General features: G+C 35.2%; 2 protein-coding genes across 3 annotated transcripts; one reads left to right on the top strand and one right to left on the bottom strand.

Moving 5' to 3' along the window:
* Positions 1–8,257: 8,257 nt before the first annotated feature.
* Positions 8,258–10,742, top strand: LOC146911761 (alpha/beta-Hydrolases superfamily protein). 2 transcript variants are annotated; one of them, XM_085726825.1, is made up of 4 exons: positions 8,302–8,460; positions 8,734–8,996; positions 9,097–9,833; positions 10,174–10,742. In XM_085726825.1, the coding sequence occupies exons 1-4, from the start codon at positions 8,444–8,446 to the stop codon at positions 10,429–10,431; spliced, it is 1,275 nt and encodes a 424-aa protein (XP_085582951.1). In that variant the 5' UTR covers positions 8,302–8,443; the 3' UTR covers positions 10,432–10,742. The 2 variants fall into 2 exon arrangements, with proteins under 2 accessions (XP_085582950.1, XP_085582951.1); XM_085726824.1 differs by having other exon boundaries at positions 8,258–8,996.
* A 65-nt stretch (positions 10,743–10,807) lies between these two features.
* Positions 10,808–19,397, bottom strand: LOC146911760 (ATPase 10, plasma membrane-type). The gene is made up of 21 exons (XM_085726823.1): positions 19,139–19,397; positions 18,949–19,068; positions 18,739–18,837; positions 18,518–18,655; positions 18,269–18,407; positions 17,935–18,110; positions 17,472–17,678; positions 17,042–17,161; positions 15,643–15,762; positions 15,411–15,533; positions 15,036–15,140; positions 14,254–14,398; positions 13,851–14,012; positions 13,214–13,452; positions 12,934–12,966; positions 12,767–12,848; positions 12,436–12,596; positions 12,165–12,338; positions 11,854–12,036; positions 11,585–11,754; positions 10,808–11,392 (listed from the first exon to the last, which is right to left on the bottom strand). Exons 1-21 carry the CDS (start codon positions 19,205–19,207, stop codon positions 11,296–11,298), a joined length of 2,862 nt encoding a protein of 953 aa, XP_085582949.1. The 5' UTR covers positions 19,208–19,397; the 3' UTR covers positions 10,808–11,295.
* Positions 19,398–21,140: the final 1,743 nt, after the last annotated feature.

The raw sequence follows: 21,140 nt of genomic DNA, 5'->3' as shown, positions 1-21,140 counted from the left end.
TGGCGGGCTTGTTTTGCCTCCCAAGCCTTATTTATCTGAAATATAACAATTCTTCCATACTTCCAAGAAATCAATATCATAAATAAAGGAGCCTTTAATCGTATGCAATCATACTTAATGAGAACTAACTATTTAACTCGCCCATATGCAATCATACTTAACGAGAACTAACTATTCTTCTCTTATTAACTCGCCCACATTTCTTACTCCTCTTCCTATTCTTTTTCGCTTTTCTCACTCCACAACTTTCTTAATTATCTTGTGATATTTTTCTTTCTTCTTATTAGATTGGAATTAATTCTCCAATTCAACTTTTGTCGCTTCTCTTAAATCGAAACTCACTTATTCCTTTCTGACGTAACTCGCCACTTCATCCTTCTTCTTTTATACTTCTCCTCTTAAATTGGACTTGGCTCGATTGATATCTTATCTTCTACTCTTCTTCGTGATCCTATCATATTTGAATTAACTCGGCTCATATTTTAATTTTTACACACTCTCCTTATTAAATCGAAACTAATTCTTTTATTCAACTCTATCCCCTTACTTCTTGCTCACCCGAACTTGGTACTAATTCTTCGTTAAAGTCCTTTTATGCTTTCCCCTAACTCGCCCAATATGTATATCATACTCCCCTAACTTGAAATGAATCCTCCATCTTCTACTAAATTGAAACTAACTACCCTTCTTGTTATCTTATTCTTTTGCTCCTCATACACTCACTCGCCCACCAGAATAAATATTTTTGCTAAAACACTGTGTTAGTGAAGGATAACGGCATGTCAGTTGACAGTCCACATATCATGTATATGCACCAAAAAATAATTACAAAATAAACAAAAATCGATAAGAGCCTTCAAAATATATTTTCTCAAAATATATTGGGCAAGACACTTTCTTCAAAAACAAAAAGTGGAAATATAGTCTCCAAATATATTGAACATAAAATTTTCTTCAAAGCAAAAAGCGTAGATGTATTTTCTCAAAAGATATTGGAAACATAGAACCTGGTATTTTTTCGAAAAAGAATTCTTTCGAAAGAGAATTGCTTCCTGGTGGGAGAATCACTTCGAGAAAGTACGTCGTCGCCAAGATTTTGAGACTTGAATTTGGTTTGGTCTTCGCCGGCCATCATCTCCTCGTCTCTTTGAGGTCGCCGTTAGGTCCAAGGGCGTCATGTGTAGCTCCAAATTTTTTGATGTCACATGCAACACTATAACTTGCAAACTTCGTTGTGAAGCTCGTGCTGATATTCGCCTCATCTTTCTCGGTCTTCCTTCCGTATGCACTCCCCAACATAGAATTGGTGCAATAACTGATATGATCTCCGGTGACGAGTTGTCCATGATGATTTGCCTTAGGCATCTTTTGAGATCGCCGGTAGATTTTTAGGGCTTCTATTTCTTGATCTCCGTCTTCTTTAAAGTAGCCAGCAGCTGAATATTGTTGAGAGACATGTGTGGTGAAGCTTAAAGCTCGTTATATTTTTCAAGTATAGGCTAGAGTTGAATTTAGACCATCAGACGTAATCCCCTAGCATCTTTTAAATTCCTCGCCTCATCTGCCTCGGTTATCATCTTCGTGATGTTTACTTGATCATGCATGTACTTCCCTATCTTGTTTATAAATCACACAAAGAAAACTAGAACGGCAATTATAAATTTTAAGATAGTACTCCCTCCGTTTCAAAATGAGTGTCGCTTTAGCCAAAAAAAATTATTTCAAAATTAGTGTCGCTTTCAGTTTCCAATGCAATAATAACTTTTTCTTTTCAATTGTACCCTCTAATTAATACTCTGCACACTACTTCCAAAGTATTACTTTTAAAACTAACCAATGGTTAATAAGGATAATTTGGTAAAATAACCATTCTCTTTCTCTTAATCATTGCATTTCTTAATATGTGTGTAAACACCTAAAACGACACTCATTTTGAAACGGAGGGAGTAATATAATGGATTGACGCAATAATCAAGATCTATTAGTTGTCAAACTCTCATATATGCTAGAATATCCAATTCAAAATTGACAGGAATAGAGGAACCAATTCATCAAGTGCCCAAAAGGCATTCAAATATAATGATATAAACATGTCAGTAGTTGTCAAGCTAATCAAAAATTTATGTACCGCTTTGAACAAGTAAGATACATGAAAATCAATTTTAGAAATCAGTGACATAATGAGCAAGTATAAAGTTGTAATTGGTGAATTAGTGAACGGGTAGGACAAAACCGAAAAAGAGAAATAGTTATTAAACGTTGACATTATAGAACATTGCCAATTGTTAATTGTTATCCATTATTATTGATTCGTCGCCAATTATTAACTCATGGATAAAGCAAATCGCACACAAGCATAGAATATCGCTGTTTAAACAGATTCGTGGCATGCTATCTAAAATAATAAACTAGTAAATTATAATTACAAAGACACAACCTGGAAGGTAGTACACCAACTGGCCGCCAACTTCTGTTTTTTTTTAATCGGCAACGATGTGAGTAACTTCCAATCAGCGGATTGCAAAACGGCTACGGCGTGTTGGCATAACATGTTGAACGACTTCCTTCTGCGATTTCCATGATTGATGGTTTGATCTTCGCCGGCCAGAGATGCCGGGAAGGTATTAGGTTTATGAGTGTGGTCTAGGTTAGTTTTACCGTTTCCACAGACGGCGCCAACTGTACTTGCAGAAAAGTACGGTAAGGAATACTAGGGTTCTAGGGTTTGGACTGATCATTAGATGCCTTGAGAATGCTCTCAAGAGTAGTATTTATAGCCTATCATGGGCTTGGGTTTTGGTTGCTTGGTTCCCAAGCAACAAGGGTATTTATGTATTTTAGGCGGTTTCTAGAGGTTTCTAGAAGCCTAGAAGGGCGGTGCCTCAAGGCGAGCGCGCCAGAGTCTCAGGAGCCCTTCTGGAGGGCGCCTGAGCCTTTCTGGAGGTCTTAGAGCCTTTCTGGAGGGCTTCTAAGCCTTTAGGAATATTATGACGGTTTAAAAAATTTTCCAGATTTTAAATTAAATAAATGAAAAAAATCCAGAAAATCAAATTTTAAATTAAATAAATAAAAAAAATAATAATAAAAAATTAAAAAATAATGAAAAAATTCGAAAAAAATGTCAAATTTACCAGATTTTTTAAAAAATTCGAAAAAAATACCAAAATTTTTTTAAAAAATCTGGAAAATTTGACATTATTTTTTTCAAATTTTTTCCAGAGTCTTTTACAGAATTTTCTAATGTTGAAAATTTGACATTCTAAAGGCGCAAGGAAACGAAAAAAGTATACACAAAAACACCGACGAGAATACAACTTGGCCACAAATTTGGTACATATTTCTTCTTTAGGGAAATGAATGTTTCCATGACATTACTTTTTTCGAATAAGTGATTCTTGGAATTGTCCATGAATTTTTGTGAAATTTTTGTCATTTTTCTAGTCATTTTTATTAATATTTTTATTTTTCAGTGAATTTTTTTTCGTTTTTTTAATCATTTTTATTAATATTTTTATTTTTCAAGAATTTATTTCATTTTTTTGTAATATTTTTTCATTTTTTAAATTTTTTTTTTCATTATTTTTCATTTTTCCAAAATTTTTTAATTTTTTTTATTATTTTTCATTTTTCCAGAATTTTTTATTATTTTTTACATTTATTTAATTTAAAAATTGATTTTTTCGATTTTTTATTTTTTTAATTAATTAATTACACACGTGGCATGCCACATATGCGTTGACTTGGTCAAAATTGACCAAAAGGACCAAATATGCAAAGGGGCTAAAACATAGGGGACCAAAATTGTAGTTTTCAAACTTAGGGGGTCAAAATCACAACTTTTTGAAAGATAGGGGGCCAAAGTTGCACTTTAGCCTTCTTTTTTTAAATAAAAATGTATAACTTATCTGTCACTATCCAACCGCATGTGTAATTAAACCGGTACACTAAGGAGGATAACTGCTGTTGACACATGTTATAGGGCTGAAAAACACGAGTAAAATACCAAAATACCTTCTCTGCAGTTAACTGTCGAAGAAAAATAAAACCGGCTACAGTTAACTATTAAGGAAAACTTCGGCAGTTAACTACCGAGGAAATGAAAACTCAAAATTATCATCATCAATTGGTACATTATCATCTTCCATCTTCTCTCTGCCGCTCTTCCTCCCTCCATTGTATCCACCCTTACAACTCCACAGACATTTATTATTTGTTTGTTGGAAAATCTCCTTTTATTTAACAATTTTAAGGTGAATTTTTAAAAAGGTGCATCATATTTGCTTTACGTAAATTAGTTTTTGTACACCAGGAACATGAACATAGCTTCTCTCCATTCATTTATGTCAAGCACAAGGAACATGAAGACACCCAAAAGAATCAGTTAAATGAATCTGATGAAGAATCCTTAAAAAACGAAACGAAAAGCATTTTCTTGGAACAACCAAAGTCGGAAACACCGACGACCGCGGAGGAGACGAAACAGGTCAAAAACGTCGGCGACGGTGGACACGGTGGCGGCTGTGCACCTAGAACCATGGTCGCCTCTTGTCACCGAACCACCCCATACGTTACAATCATGAAACCCCCAACCTCCTCACTGTTGTTGCTGACTCAAAAAATAAGGGATTGAAATTGAATAGAGTTCTAAAAAATTTGGTGATCTAAGAGAGTTTTAGATCTGCATAATTACAAAAGCATTTAAAGGTTTGAGGAATTAACCATGGTGATGATTGTAGCAATGAAATGGTGGATCTTTGTTGTTATTTTTTTTACGATTCATTAAAAAAAATTCTAACAAATGATGGAACATTTCCTCAGTAGTTAACTACCGAGGTTTTCATCGGTAGTTAACTACAACCGGTTTTATTTTTCCTCGACAGTTAACTGCAGATGGGGTATTTTGGTATTTTACTGGTGTTTTTCAGCCCTATAACATGTGTGAACAACAGTTTTCGGAGGATAAATAATCATTTTTATAACTAAGGAGGATAAATAATCATTTTTATCTTTGAATATCTAACAAATAAACACAATAATTTTTTAATATATCAAAATTTTAAAATAGTATTTAAATGTGCATTATGTTAAAATGATCCGATACATTGAGAGACTATCGACATTGCTTGTTAAACATTTAGAGACAAAAATGACTATTTCTCTGATAAACCTAAAAGCGAGAAGTCCACTAAGAACAATATTAAACACCGTATCAAAACCTTATTTTTACCTTACGTAAAAAAAGTGTGTTTTAATGTAACATTTTTCTTTTAATTTCACACTTCACTTAGTTATTTTTACCACTTTAGTGTTTCTTGCAAAGCCAATAATAGCAAAAAGACAGACGTGACATGTTATTGTTCGTCTTAATGTTAGTGTTGGCTGCGCGGTATGGTGTGGAAGGTGGAAGGTTGTGTTTTGGTGGGAGTGGAGGGTCGGTGTGGTGAGATAATTTGCAGAAAATTAGGACGGGGGCTGGTTTGGTGAATGAGAGGTGGTTAGTTTACAATATTGCTCGGGAGGTTGGGAATGGGAGGGAAACTTTATTTTGGAGAGATTCTTGGCTTGATGGGGTTTTGTTAGAGGTCAGTTATCGTAGACTTTTCGAGTTGGCGGAGAATAAACTAGTTACTGTTGCGGATGCGAAGGTAATGGGTTGGGGTGAATCTTGGGAAGCTCGGAGGTGGTGTAGGAGCCCATATGCGTGGGAGAATGAGTTGTTGAGAGAGTGTGTGGATAGGTTGGCTAATGTTATTTTGCATATGGAAATGGCGGATCCGTGGGTGTGGAATCTTCATTCGTCCAAACGGTATACCGTTAAAAGTGCTTATGGGAACTTAACTTCTATAGATCTTGATTTTAATGTTGGTTTTAAACATGTGTTGTGGCTAAAAATGGTTCCGCTTGAATTCAATATTTTTGTTTATAGTTTAATGCTGAACAAGTTACCTTTAAGTATCTCTTGGTTAGGCGTCATATCTTGGCATTATCTAACAATATTAGCTCTGCTGATTGTGGTTATACGGAAGATAGAGACCACCTTTTTATAAATTGCAAGGTATTTGGTTCTCTTTGGCTAGTGATCTCAGTTTGGCTAGGTATTTTAACAGCTCTACATGAAAACATTCAGGATCATCTCTTACAGTTTGGTGGTTTAGGGGGGTTTTCTAAAAATTCTCGTATGGCTTTCAATATTATTTGGATTGCAGTTCTTTGGGTCATTTGGAAGGAATGAAATGGAAGAATTTTTCAATAGAAGACTCATGATTTTCAGGCTCTGAGTGAAAATGTTAATCTTCAGATTTTTTGGTATTAAGACTTTCAGCCCTAACAAAATTAACACAACCTCCTTACGCTAGTCAATACTACCATGCTGGAAAACTACCTGAGTGGACTAGTATATATCCACATAAAAATTAACACTACTCCTTAAATTTGAGTAAATTTAGTCCTTAATAACTCTGGTCTTCACTATAAATCAGACATGTATATATTAACCCATTCCACACCTGACCTCAAACACATTAGTGGGAAGGCCATTTTTGAATTTTTTTCAAGTTAACAATCTTTCTCAAGGATATCTATGACGAGTAAGGACCCTCTCTATTTGTCAAAATAAATGGAGTATGCAAGAGAGAGATAAACACAAAAATTAGATAGTGAGTCCAACCACTAAACGGGTTCCACCATTTTTAATTATTTTATATCTTTTTTAAATTTTTTGTGTCTTTATCTCTTTAAATAAAAAAATGAAAAATTATAAACGGAGATGACCATCAATCTTTCATCCTCGTTGAAGTTCAATTACTCCTTCCGTCCCTATATGTAACCACCCTTTCTCTCTAATAAAAGGGTGTTTACATATAGGGACGGATGGAGTATATTGTTTCTCAATTTCTAAGTAGACATGCAAAGACAAATGTACTCATCAATGTATGATTTCAACTTCTATGTGACGAATATAATTGTGCGGTTGTATCCAAGGAGCCATTATGACATAACTCTCCAAGGAGCCATTATGACATAACTCATAAGTTAATAAAATTATGTCAACTTAGTTGTTCAAAAATGTAGTAAATAATATGTCATATATAGTGAAAATGTAGTAAATAATAGGTCATATATATATAAACTTACTTATATACCGAAAGATTTAATAAGGATTGACTAAAAGAATGGATCTTTTTGTTCAAAGGTAAAAGGTGGATGGAGTTTAAAATTGATTTTTTTTTTTTTTGAATTTTTATCACTCATAATAGAGAACATTGATTATTTTTTACGATAATATATAAAAAATTACTATGATTCTTATGAACACTGAAATGATATTTTTTTCTTATGAAATGATATTTTCTAAAATATAAATGGCGACAAAGAACTCTTTATTTCATAAAAATGATCGTTAATTTATAGATTTAAAAAGCAAGAGTACCAGTACACCTCAATTTACAAGTGTACCGTAGAAGTTCCCTAAAACTAATCCTCATAAATATAACATGGGTTGTGTTAACCGGTGCCCCGGGGCACTGATTAAGGTATCTATAAAAGGAAATATTAAATAAAAAAAGACACTTTTTTGACTTTTGAAGCCTTGATTCCACAATTTTCAATGCAAAAGCTTCTACATTTGCTTTCTTAACTAGTGCCCCGAAGGCACTGGTTAACATTTTCTATATAACATTTATAAACTTCCTTCAAGAAAAAAAAACATTTATTAAGTTAAAGAAAATATTCCTATCTACCGGTTGGATTTCTTATCGTGTGGCGGAATTTAGTGTTTTCCATAAATAAAATAAAATAGGGTTAATTAAGTAAATGGTCCCTATAAATATTCAGAATTTTGTTTTTAGTCCTTACAAACTAAAATCACACTTTTTATAGTCCCTATAAAAATTTTCATCAGCATTTTTAGTTCCTATAAAAATTTTCCATCAGCATTTTTAATCCTTGTCAAAAATTTCCATCAACGTTTTGGTCCCTAAATTATTTAAGGAAAATGTCACAGAGACTAAAAAGTGTGATTTTATTATGTGGTGACTAAAAACAAAACTGAGAATATTTATAGGAACTAAAAAATTAATTAGCCCAATAAAATAAAATAGGTTTCCCGCGAGTAAGAAGAAGATTGTTTTGTTTTATTTGTGTTGGAAAACAAAAAACCAAATGGAGATGTGTGTGTAGTGTAATATAGAGTGAGAGTGATAGTGAAGAAAGTGAGAGAGGAAGAGTAATGAGTTGGGTTTGTCTTGTCTGTTTGTTTGTAGCGCGTATATTGGTTCGTTCGTTGTTACCTGAAGAATGAATAATCATAATATTCTGTTCTATTCCATCACACACGTAACGTAAACCTCTCTTTCTTTTATTTATTTTTTTCTTTTCAGACTAAAACCAAATAAAAGAAAAGAAAAGAAAAGAAAGAAGCATTTGCATCATTGCATGTGAAGTGATGGATTCGGAGTTGAGGTATCTGATTGTGCGTCCTGAGAAGGGTGGTTTTGTAGAATTATTCCGATATGCTTTTCTTGGTCGTGACTTTCACCGCTTTGTCGATGATGACCTCGTTTCTTCTTCATTTGATTACAATTGGAGTTGGAGATGGGTCATCCTCGTTTCCATTCTTGTTCGCAAATTCATCTCTTTCTTTGCTATTCCTATCTACTGGACTGGCTTCTTTCTTGATTTTTTCCTCAATCTTCTTTCCCTTAACGGTGCTTCCTTCTTTGCTCTTCTCAACAGCTTCATACATGGAAGAGTGGTCATACCCGACAGGGGTTCTCAATCTTTTGTAAGTACAATTGGTCACTTAGATGCCAGGCTTGATCTTCAAACCACAAATGGAGATGAAGCCTTCCAAGTCCAACCACAAATGGGCAACCGTGCTTTAATGGATCTCTGCATTATGTCTTCCAAGATAGCATATGAGAACCCTAAACTCATCAAAAATGTCGTCAACCACCATTGGAACATGCACTTTGTAGATTTCTATGATTGCTGGAATGGTATGTATTGCATTACTATATAGCATTATCTAAAATCATAATTAATTATTTCATTCAATTCAATTTTTCTCACTTCCTTCCTTCATTAATCAATTCATAGATTTCGAGAAACAGATGTCCACTCAAGTCCTCATCCTATGTGACAAGCTCAAAGATGCAAATTTTGTATTAGTCAGCTTTAGGGGCACTGAACCTTTTGATGCTCATGACTGGTCTACTGATTTTGATTATTCCTGGTATCAAATCCCAAATGTCGGAAAAATCCACATCGGCTTCCTAGAAGCCCTTGGTCTGGGAAATAGAAATCAACCCACCACCTTCTACTCTAATCTCCAACGGAAAGCCAACTCTACAAATGCTGCTAATCTTGGACCTAATCACTCTTCAAAAACCAACTCTGGCACATTGTTCTCAGGCACCGACTCTGACGAGGATCAACCTTTTGTGCCTGAGAAGACACCAGCGGAGAAAACCGCATATGACATTGTGAGAAGCAAACTCAGAAGCTTATTAGAGGAGCATAAGGATGCAAAATTCATAGTTACTGGCCATAGCTTGGGGGGAGCCCTGGCCATATTGTTTCCAACAGTACTTGTGGTGCATGAAGAGATGGAGATAATGGATAGACTGCTTGGTGTATACACATTTGGCCAACCTAGGATTGGGAATAGGCAGCTTGGGAGATTCATGGAACCTCATTTGGATCGCCCTGTTCCAAAGTACTTCAGGGTGGTTTATTGCAATGATATTGTCCCCAGGTTGCCTTATGATGACAAAACCTTCTTGTACAAACATTTTGGACAGTGTCTTTACTACAACAGCCACTACATTGAAAAAGTAGGTATTTTTATCTTTCTTTTATTTATTGAGACAATTTTATTTTTTGAATCTGCCATTTGCTATCTTTCAATTTCAAATGCCTCACATGTCAGCAGAGAGGCTCATTAAATTATTGCACCATATATTGTTTTTTTTAAAAAAACTTGATGACAATATTATAGTTCTGTTGACTGTTGTATTTGCACACAAATTCATTTGATACTAAATGTGTTATTGGATAATTAAATAATTTTCAGTTCTAAAGAAGTTAGTGTTTGTTATGTCACATTATCAGATTCATTAACCCATTCTTCAAAATATTTAATTTTATTGTTTTGGTGTTTTATCATCACCAAAGAATGTGAAGGAGGAGCCGAACAGAAATTTCTTCGGAATGAGATTCATATTATCACAACATTTGAATGCTGTTTGGGAGTTAGTTCGAGGCTTGACAATGGGTTACGTTGAAGGAGCAGAGTATAAGGAAGGGTGGTTTCGCATACTGGTAAGAATAATAGGACTGGCACTTCCTGGTTTTTCAGCTCATTGTCCCACAGATTATGTCAACTCTATCAGACTTGGGAAGGAAAGCTCCATTCACATGTCTTCTATCTAAGAATTCTAAGAAGATCTCTCATGTATTATGTCGGCCTTGTTCTTTGTTCCCGAATGTTGCTCGGTTTGTCAGTTGTCTAAAATTCATATATGAACCCCTTATGGCTGTGGTTCTTTTCTTTTGCAAGATATATATTTTTTTAGGGGTTCTTATGCAAGATATTGTTATCCCTATTATGTGCTTTTTATGTTGGTGATGAAGAGTATGCTATAATTACTACCAGGTAAAAATTTGAAGTTGAAATAAATGTATCCGTGGCAAGTTTTTGTTTAAAGCAATCATGGTATAACCACTTATTTTTGTTTTAACTAGCTTTGAGGAAATACTTCCATGGCAAGAAACCAACATCTAAATTCTAAACTAATAAAAATAGAACTCGTAACAAAGGTATTTGATTCAAGTATCAGGTTTTGAATCGTTGTCTTTGTTACATGTTTTTCTAAGTGAAACTATTGAAATATCATATTGTAAATACAGAGTGAAAATTCATGAGTCCTCCTGCACTCTTATATATATTGTGCACGTACGGTACGTATATATTCCCTAAGAAAAATAAAATAAAATTGCATGCTCTGCTCTCAGTAGCAGCTGTGCTTTATTATTCCTTAACACAAGGCTCTCAACAAGAATAGTTTCTGATTCTGAATCTCCATCAGTAATCCTCTTACCAAATTGAAAATATTGGTTTCCTTCAGTGTTTCAGTTAACAATGTAAATTCTACTACTTACAATGGTCCAAAAACTTACTCAAAAGCTTTGAATGGTGGAGTCTCTATCTTTTAGCATTGCATAAAAAAAGAACATAACGACCAATTCAATCTTAAATTCACTCAAGTAGGTCCATGTAAGGTTTATGCCGTGGAATCAGACTGTATGGGCTGATTGGATTGCCTTCAGGTCTACATTTTTGAGTCTCAAAACAGATTCTACATGTCCTCTGAGTGTGTGCAACTCCCCCAGCCTGCAATGCATTTTAGAATTTAAATTGCTATTCCAATACCTCTTTAGTTTTAATCAGTAACACAGCTTTAAGTGGGGGATCAAGGGTGTTATGGAGAAGGATTTGCCAAGTAATAAATGTGAGTCAAATAGTAGAGATCATTCAAGAGAACAGGTAAGAAGGTGATTACTAATGAGCCAAAATTGAACGTACCTGGCTATTTCAGCACGTCTTCTGGCCTGTTCAGCTATCATAGAAGACCGCCTTCCACTGACCTCCAAGCCTGAGGTCACCTGATTCAGTCCTTGCAGACTTCCCTGAGAAAGAACCCACTTTGCTGCCCTATCTTCCGTCCCATAGTCTTTCTTAGATGTAAAAGCAGTCTGTTGAAATACACAAATCAATAAGCATACCACAACTAGCAAAGGCTTATCTAATTGGGACAACATTATAAGGCGAAACTAGAGGGATTCTTTACTAACCTTTCTGTCAAATAGGAGATTCCATGCTTCTCCACTCAAGGCATAGCGCACTGTGAACTTGATGATGTCCAAGGGTACATAGAAGATTAAACTGAACAACCATATAACACCAGCCCATCCCCATCCAATCCCTCGAATTTTAGCAAAACTGATATTTGCATAAACTGCAATCAAGGTGGCCACCTGACCATAATCCATAAAACCCAATCCATTATTCAAACAATAGTAAATATTCTAAATTTCCTAATCGGATTCATGTAATGGACATATCAAAGCACCTTGTAGGAGCTACATATATTTATAAACTTTACCAGCTGAGCTATTATAAAGGCGCACACCAGTAAAGCTCCAGGTCTCTCCAGAAATGACCAACCACGGCTGCGAGTAACAAAAATTAGAGCCTGGCTAATGATGCTAACTTGCAGATATACAGCTGACGAAACTTTCTCACTGTCACTAGATAAGGTGGTTACATGGAAGTGGGTCTGCAACAACACATTATTTAGCTTAAAGATGTTGGTTGAATGAAATCAAATTTTTATTTGAGGGTTTAAATAAATAAAGAAACATATAGTTTTGTACCTCAAAGAAAGTGGTCTCGACTACTGCCCAGTAGAAGAGGACAGTAACCAAAGCAAGGTAAGTCCCAATCACTACTCCTGTTGCAAATATCTCAGGCAGCTTCCAACTGTCGGGTGTTGGGGATGGCCTTACTCTGTCTTTAGCTATGGTCATGATAGTCCCTAATTTAAAACGGTTACATATCAGTATACCGTCCTCATTTTTATGTTGTCATTTAGTCACACAAAATTGTTGAGTACAGTTTCCATCTATCATTTATGTATGTATTTACAGAAGAAAAGGAAAATAGAAGCAAGTTTTCGGATGGAAACGCTTATCTGTGATGTATTACCATCATTTAGGATTGCAATGATCAAGACCATGAAGGGTGGAAAATCATACTCCCAGATTGATGCTAGGAGAACAAAACCAAGCTGCAAGAGGATATAGTTTGACAAATTATGTAAAACAAAGCATAAAAAGTATAACACTGAAATAGGTGATAGGAACTTATCTTACCACTATCCTTATTGTGATGGAGACTGCATATATCTGCAATCACGACAACTATAAAATTTACTTCAAATAAATAATAAAAATCATGAAATACTTTAATTGAGTTATTAGTTATTACTGGATATTACATTTATAATAACTGGTGGTCTGAACAATATATTTACATGATGATGCTATTTTCTTGGAATCAAGCTTTCATATTGAGGCTATATAATATATGAAAGTAGAAAAGTATATTTCTTCAACGGTAATATAAAAGAGAAGAGGATTTTGCAGACTCAACTGTATAATTTTTCATCCTTTGAAATATAGCTCGGCTAGTTAACACAGCGCTGATAATAACACTTAAGCCAGGCTCAGTTAAGACTATATCAGCAGCACTTCTTGCGGCATCTGTAGCATCAGACACAGCTATTCCAATGTCCGCTTTCTTCAATGCCGGGGCATCATTTACTCCATCTCCAGTCATTCCAACAACATGTTGTTTTTCTTGTAAAATTTTAACTATTTCATATTTGTGTTCTGAAAGTATTCGTTGGTAAAACTAATCATTAAGCAGATTTGGTGAAAAAGAAGCATTTATGAAAATAACAGGTAACCATATCCGCAAGATTACTTCTTATTTGGATGGAAAATATTAACTAATTATGTTGACTATGGATTATTATACAAGATTACTTCTTATAGGTTATTGGAAGCTGAAAAGTGTAACAAAGATCAATTGCATAAGATTTTGCTCATCTAGTTCATCAATGTTGTATCATTCTCTGCATTTGTTTGCTGGGATAGTGAGGTTGCTTTATGTTTGTAGTTATTTAATTATTTATTATTCTGATATAATGGAAATGATAGGATAGAAGAGAGTGAAATATATGATCAGAGAGAAACCACAAAATTTCTGAAATATCAAATTCAAATACCAGGAAATACACCAGCAAAGCCATCTGCCTTTTCAATGAGCTCGTCTACTGGGAGAGCTTCATTCTCATCTTTGTCGCGACCCAACAAAGATGAAGAAGGGTACATATTTGTCCCCATGCCAAGTCTTCTGCCCGTCTCCTTTGCAATAGCCAACTGATCCCCTGCATTGACATGTAAACTGCCTCATCAAGACTTCGCCATTTCAAATGTGCAAGTGCATATGACAAAATTAGCTGACATAGCAATATTTAACCATCTTATTAGAAAATATCTAAACTTGAGTTAGATTGGAACATGGCATTGGCATGACTTAATATATCCGCAGAAGCACACAATTCTCTGTAAAAGTAACAAATGACTAAATTATAGTCTTTTATTCTATCATTAGAATATCATTATTACCTGTAATCATCTTAACACAAACACCAAGGTTAAGTGCTCTTCGGATGGTCTCAGCACTATCGTGTCTTGGTGGATCAAACAAAGGCAACAAACCACAAAACGTCCAAGGACCTCCAGGGCTATCCTTTGATTTTTCAGGTACTTCCTGAAAGAGGTTATAATCCATCTAAGAAATACAAACTAATTTTTATGTGATAAGCCAATGCTTCCATCAGCTACTGAATTAAAACACATTATTTAAAATAATCCTTCACACAAAGTTTGAAGTCGTCACAATACACAGGTTCATTTCCCTTGTGTTAAAAATTATCTTCGATTTAGAGGTACGAGGGAAACAAGGATCAAACTCTATACCACATAGTTATAGAGACTCTGCTGCCATATCATGAAGGGTGAAAGCACGTGAGTGGTTTCCTATCTAAAGGTATGTTTGGATTGAGGGTTTTGAAGGGCTAAATCTATTTTTTGGTCTATATTTGAGGTTTAAAGAAATTGAAAGAATAACATGATAGATGATTAAATAACATTTCAACTATACTTAAATTATTTTGAGAAACATTTTATAGCTTCCTTAATTTAGAAAAGAAAAATAAGATTTTATCTCCCTCCAAAATCCTCCATTCAAAGTTCAAACATACCCTAACTTTCTAAAATTGCTCAAGTTATGACCGTGTCTTCTATTTTGGAAAACTTGCATCAGTTAAAACATGAATTGACGTCTCTTCATTAAATTCTCCTTTCAGCAGGAAACGAAAATACAGCAGGATAACTGGCTGCTATACCTGAAAAGCAACCGCAAGAGATCGCAATCCCCTTTCAGCAAATTTGTCTATGATTGTATGCACTTTTCTGGAAATCGTGTCTTTGTCTTGGCACATATTTAGAATCTGATATTCAGGAAGAATAAAGGAAATGTGAAGTTCTGATACAAAATTAAACGGCACTTACAATCATCCTACACCGAGATAAATAATTGTCACAGTGTAGTATATGAAATAAGATTAAAAATTTCAAATTTCTTCATTGTAGATAAATTTTTTCTTTTGGAAAAGGCTCCTATGAGATAAGCTGTGATTTAGATTTGAAGTAAAATGAGAAACCGTTAAGCAGTTAAACTATTCTATGCGTATTCAGCATCTTTCATAAAATTTTGATACCTGTTCTGGTGCTCCTTTGCTGGCCCTGTAAAAGTTGCCATCAGAATCGATGTATGTTATAGCTGTACGTTTGCCTACGGGATTGAATGGTAGAAAATGAACTTCAGTTATGTTTGCACGTGCCTGTAGAGAAAAAGGGGAAATCATTTTTCTTTCATTAGTATGCCATTGCTTCCATATTGTTGCGGAGTATTGGGAAAACTTTTGTAACACATGTTTCTTTACACTCTACCTCCTTTGGATCAGCGAGCATATTAACGATGGCAGCATCAATGGCATCCTGATTTTCCAATCTTGCTGCCCTAGCTGCCAGTAGAACAATCATATCTTTGTTCATATTGCTGTTAAAGACCTGTTTTTACAAGTAAATTTTTCAGGTGAAGCTCTAAGTAAGGACAACACTTCCCAGAAGTCCTCTGAAAAATAAAAAACTATCTAGAAAACTAAGAGAAAGATTATCAAAGTTTAACACTCTTATGTGGATATAAAGGTATTAAACTATTCACATGCCTTCACCTAATAACTTAAGCTAGTCGGAAAGTTGGTTCATGACAAACAGTGGATTTTTTATTTTATTTTTTCAATTGTATGACTTATTTGGACCTCAATTTTTAATTTTTTTTATAGTGCTTCTTTAATACTTTACTGAGGGTGGGGAATAATTTCTTGTCCTCTAGAATATGTCAAAGTAGGGCTAAGTGATATGCTCACCTGAGCAGTTCCAGATGGCAATTTAAGAGACTTTTGTCTGATAACCAAACAAAGAAAATGTGAATTGAAAAGAAAATCGGAAACAACCTAGTTACGATGTTAAGAGTCCCACATCGGATAGGAGATGGCCTGACAATGTGTTTATAAATGGGGGCAATCCTCACCTCACAAGCCGGTTTTGTGAGATTGTGTTAGGCCCAACCACGATTTCTAAGTTTCTAAGATAAGATGATATCAATGATATCAGAGCCTCTTTAAGAACCATTGAACCACCTGCTATCAGGTTTCCTTTCCTGGTCACCCACCATTTATGTCCACGAACCAAGCCCAATAGTGCTGGTTTGTGAGGGGGTGTGTTAAGCCAACCACGATTTCTAAGATACGATCTATATTGCTACATTAACGGTAATGATGCTTCTGCATATACCATTTTTCTTAAACAAATAAAAGAAAGTAATAGGTTAATACCATGAAGCTTAAACTTGCTACATTAACGGTAATGATGCTTCTGCATATACCATTTCTGCATATACCATTTTTCTTAAACAAATAAAAGAAAGTAATAGGTTAATACCATGAAGCTTAAACGGCTTCAAAATTCAGCATATACTCTCCAAACATGATATAATATGGAGTTTCAATAGTTATGTAAACGACTCATGGGAACTTCTGTCCTAGCTGATGATTTAGATATTAGGTCCTTATTGGCATTTTGTTTCTTGATTCAAAAGCTTTGCACAGAAAAACGTAAAAACAACTGTTTTCATTGTTTAAACTTTGGAAACAGTCAACAAAATAAATATAATGACAACTTTGTAGTTAAAACAGAAGAAAAAATAAAAACGAAAATCAAATGGGCTGTAAATGTTTCGTTAACAACATGGATAGTGTATTTTCAAATGTACTTTTCAAGTACCTACCTCTATAAGATTCCGATCAACAGACAGGCGATTAAGCGTAAGAGTACCCGTTTTGTCACTGCATAGGACATCCATGCCTGCCATTTCTTCAATTGCTGTCATTCTTTTTGTGATAGCTCCCTTAAGAATGAAGTCAATAAAATAAAGAAAAAGCACAGTCAGCTGCGGAAACATCTGCTGTAATTCTGTAGTCGCCATATGCCCTATTTATAACTTTCCCCAAATGATTCTGGGGATATATGATTATCCTTAGGAGTATTACAGACTTTGCCAAACTTAAACTACAGTTATGAGTAACGCAGACAAAAGCTTAAATTAACTTCACCCCATTTGTTTGAAATCTTAGTGCCAAACAAACATAACTAGTATAATGGGAGGGAATTTGATACGGACTATACTACTTAAAGCTAATAGATAAAAACTTGCAAACCTGCTGAGAAAGGCGATGGGATCCAATGGCAAGTGTTACAGATAATACTGTTGGCATAGCTATGGGAATTCCTCCAATCAGGAGAACAAGAAGGTTGTTGATTCCATCCCTGTATGAACGGTGCTCCACAGGGAACATTATAATTATTTCAAGAATCATCCCTATAGCTATTGAGCAAATGCAGAAGTTACCAATTGAGGTAAGAACCTACAGAAAAGTAACCAATTAGATCACAGTTTAATATGTGAGTGGTTAATCAAAAACTTGGCTAAAATAATTTTATATTCAAGTGAATTTCCATATATAATAAATAATTAATCTTCCTTACTCCTCTGTTCCAGTTTTTGTCATAAGTAAATCAAGCCAGGAATTGTATTGCAACACCCTTTGTAAATATCTTGGCTTTGCATTTTTCGTATGAATGAGACGATGCTAAAAAATGTTGAAAGTTTCCGAGAGTTACCTTCTGAAAATGTCCAACAACTTCGGTACTGTCAACCAAGTGTGCTGCTTTTCCAAAAAAGGAATGAATCCCTGTTGCTATCACTACAGCTTCAATCTCTCCGTGTTTACACGTTGAACCTGAAAAGACCTCGTCACCAGTTTTTTTTGTGACAGGTAGGGACTCTCCAGTAAGGGCTGACTGCATGAATCAAAACCAAGTCATCATATGAACTCCGTCCTGATTCTTGATCAGTTATATACAGTTTATGTCATGAAAAAATATATAGTGAAAGCATTAATGAGAAGAAACTTGTAACACAATTTTTCTTCATTTCCGTCTAACAAATTAAGACTTGCCTGGTCAATTTTGAGAGGGTCTCCTTCAAGCAAGCGAGCATCAGCTGGAATGATATCTCCTAGCTTTATGCTGATTATATCCCCAGGTACTAAAATAGCTGCATCATCTTCTTGCCACCGACCATCTCTTAGAACCTGAATGATTAGATTTACTCATTAATGGTACATGCAAGGAAGGTACCATAATCAAGTACAGGAAGAAGGTAATTCATTTATTCCCCAAAAACTCTTAGGAGGAAGGTCACCTTTGTTCGAGGAGCTAAGCGAGCCATTAGTGCTGCTGCAGCAGTACCAGCATTATTTTCTTCTATAAAACTAATTGTTGAGTTTATTACCAGTAAGCATATAATCCCTACAAAGTCTTGCCAATCAGGACCGTCCTCCTGAAATTAAAATACCTCTTCAAATAAGAACAAGGAACAAAATTGGAATTAAATTAATGTTGAAGGTTAAGTTTTGTACTGACTCCGCCATTGGCAAGGACAATTGCCATCAATGCTGCTGCTTCCATAACCCATGAAAGAGGATTCCACATAAAGCTAAGAAACTTCAATATTTTGTTCTCCTGCAACAAAAGTTGAGGATGGAGTTATGGTTAGAATTACATTTACTTGCATAATGCTAGGTATGGATAATAAATTCTGTATATGTTGCTTCATAGGAGAAGGGGTCTTACTTTCCTCTCTTCGAGTTTGTTTGGGCCAAATATGTGAAGTCGGGCTTCAGCATCGTCGGATGGAAGTCCTCTCGGTGATGTTTTCAACAGTTCGAAAACTTGTTCTAGTGGTATGCGCTCCTGAAGTCACGAACATGTTAATGCAAAAATTATAAAATGAATTTAAAAATGCAAGAACAAAGCTAGTTACCAAATCAATGCCCTCTCGGTTGAAATTGTCAGGATCAAGCAAAGGTTTATCCAGTTCCTCCTCAGCCATGCTGTTTACAGTTTAGTACGTAAGTATATGAATGTTATTTATAATACCAGTTGACTGTTTGTTAGAGCACATAAAATGAACGAACGATCACTCTCACTCATTCATCACTCACTACACCTTCCAACATTAGATTAGGTTGGTGGTTGTATACATTTCCATTTCCATTTTCAATGCAAAATGCAAATGTCTCAATTTTTATTGGCGCCGCACCTTCCAACATTAGATTTGCAGAGAGGACAAACAAAGAAAGACCGTTGGCTTCCAACTACTTTTCAAAACTTCCCTCAAAATCTAACCTTCTTCAACTTCTACTACTAGTAATAATGCTACTGCTACTGCCAAATTCAATTTATAGCTTCTAATTTCATTAATTACCGTTTTATTTTTGGCTAAATTATATTTTTGGTGTTTTAAGTAAATTTTATATTTCACTTTACTCCTCTAAAAAAAAAAATTCGTTTTATTTTGATCGATTGAGTTAAAAATACAAAATTTTTGCTCCATTACATACACAACTCTCCTTTCAAAGTTAAATTACATTTTTTATTTCTTATTTTTATTTTGAGTTTCAGTTTGATCCTTTAAATTCTTTAAAGTTTCAATTGCATTTCATATTTTGACTTTAAAAACAAGTTGAATGCATGAATTTTAAGACAAATATTTTTATATCGGGTTCTTTAACATGTACTCACTTAGACACATGTGTTAAACTTAGACACATGTTAACACTTGTTGATGCTTAACTGTGTCTCTTATATATGTTTTGGTTTTGGCAAATCCGCACAAGAGGTCTTTTAACTTAATTTAAAATTGAATAATTTTTCATGAACATACTTTTTTTTCATACTCCTATTATACACTCTCATGTGACACTAGGGACATTGTTGTAATTTCACCACCCCTCTCTCTCTCTCTCTCACACACACACACACACACACACACAAACACAAACACTTCACCCATCCTTACCACCACCACCACCACCGTCATCACCCATCTACCACACCATCCACCTGGCGAGAGAGGGTATGGAGGGTGTGGTAGATGGGTGATGACGGTGGTGGTGGTGGTGGTGGTAAGGATGGGTGAAGTGTTTGTGTCGCCCATCGACCACACCCTCGATCACCACACCACTCATCCTTGCCCTTCGCCCTACCCTATCTTCATATCGCACCAGCAAATCCACACCCAAAAAAACCCTTATATTCTCCTTCCATTACCACCACCACCTATGCTTCAACGCCAGCCGCACCCTAAGGGAACACGAGTACTACATTACCGAGGACCAGAGACCTTCAGATCCACGCCGGTGATGATCAAATTCACAATGAGGAAGAGTAAAACATTAGAGGGGATGAGAGATGGCGAAGAGGGTGAGTCTGGAGGCGACGAGTCGGAGGGGGCGACAAAGTGGTCAGAGAAGAAAGAGAGCATTCAATTTTTTTTTTATTTGGAATAAGCATAATTATTTATTAGGCTTAATAGCAGTTTTAGCCCCCTAACTTTCCCAAAATTGCGATTTTGGCCCCCTAAGAAAAAAACTACAAAACCGCCCCCTAAGTTTTGCACCTCTGGCAGTTTTGGCCGCCAAGGCCAATTTTGACCCGGTCTACGCTGACGTGGCACCCTAAGTGAGGTGCCACATGTTTTTTTTTTGACCTTGGGGGGCCAAAACTGCTACAGTTGTAAAACTTAGGGGGCGGTTTTGTAGTTTTTTTTTCTCTTAGGGGGCCAAAATCGCAACTTTGTAAAAGTTAGGGGGAAAAAACTGCTATTAAGCCTTTTTATTATTAATTTTGCTAACTAAATGGTGGTAGAAGAGTGGTATGTCACATATGAGTACGTGTATCGGAACTCTTTAAAATTTCAAACAAGTTATTTATCTTCTTTCTTTTTTCAAGTTAGTCGTTTATCTTTAAACTGTTTACAATGT

Source organism: Medicago sativa, chromosome 7, assembly GCF_051527215.1.
Source record: "Medicago sativa cultivar Bolivia chromosome 7, Bolivia_mono, whole genome shotgun sequence".
In the NCBI taxonomy this organism is placed as follows: Eukaryota; Viridiplantae; Streptophyta; class Magnoliopsida; order Fabales; family Fabaceae; genus Medicago; species Medicago sativa.
Note: the sequence above shows the minus strand (reverse complement) of the source record. Positions and strands in the feature narration are given on the sequence as shown.

What these genes read in the sequence shown, in the direction of transcription:
- LOC146911761 (XM_085726824.1), top strand. Translation starts at nt 8,444, where the DNA reads ATGGATTCGGAGTTGAGGTATCTGATTGTGCGTCCTGAGAAGGGTGGT. An exon ending in TTTCTATGATTGCTGGAATG is followed by an intron (nt 8,997 to 9,096) that starts GTATGTATTGCA and finishes ATCAATTCATAG; the next exon opens with ATTTCGAGAAACAGATGTCC. An exon ending in ACAGCCACTACATTGAAAAA is followed by an intron (nt 9,834 to 10,173) that starts GTAGGTATTTTT and finishes TCATCACCAAAG; the next exon opens with AATGTGAAGGAGGAGCCGAA.
- LOC146911760 (XM_085726823.1), bottom strand. Translation starts at nt 19,207, where the DNA reads ATGGCTGAGGAGGAACTGGATAAACCTTTGCTTGATCCTGACAATTTC. An exon ending in CCATCACAATAAGGATAGTG is followed by an intron (nt 12,849 to 12,933) that starts GTAAGATAAGTT and finishes ATCCTCTTGCAG; the next exon opens with CTTGGTTTTGTTCTCCTAGC. An exon ending in CCTTTATAATAGCTCAGCTG is followed by an intron (nt 12,037 to 12,164) that starts GTAAAGTTTATA and finishes GATTATGGTCAG; the next exon opens with GTGGCCACCTTGATTGCAGT.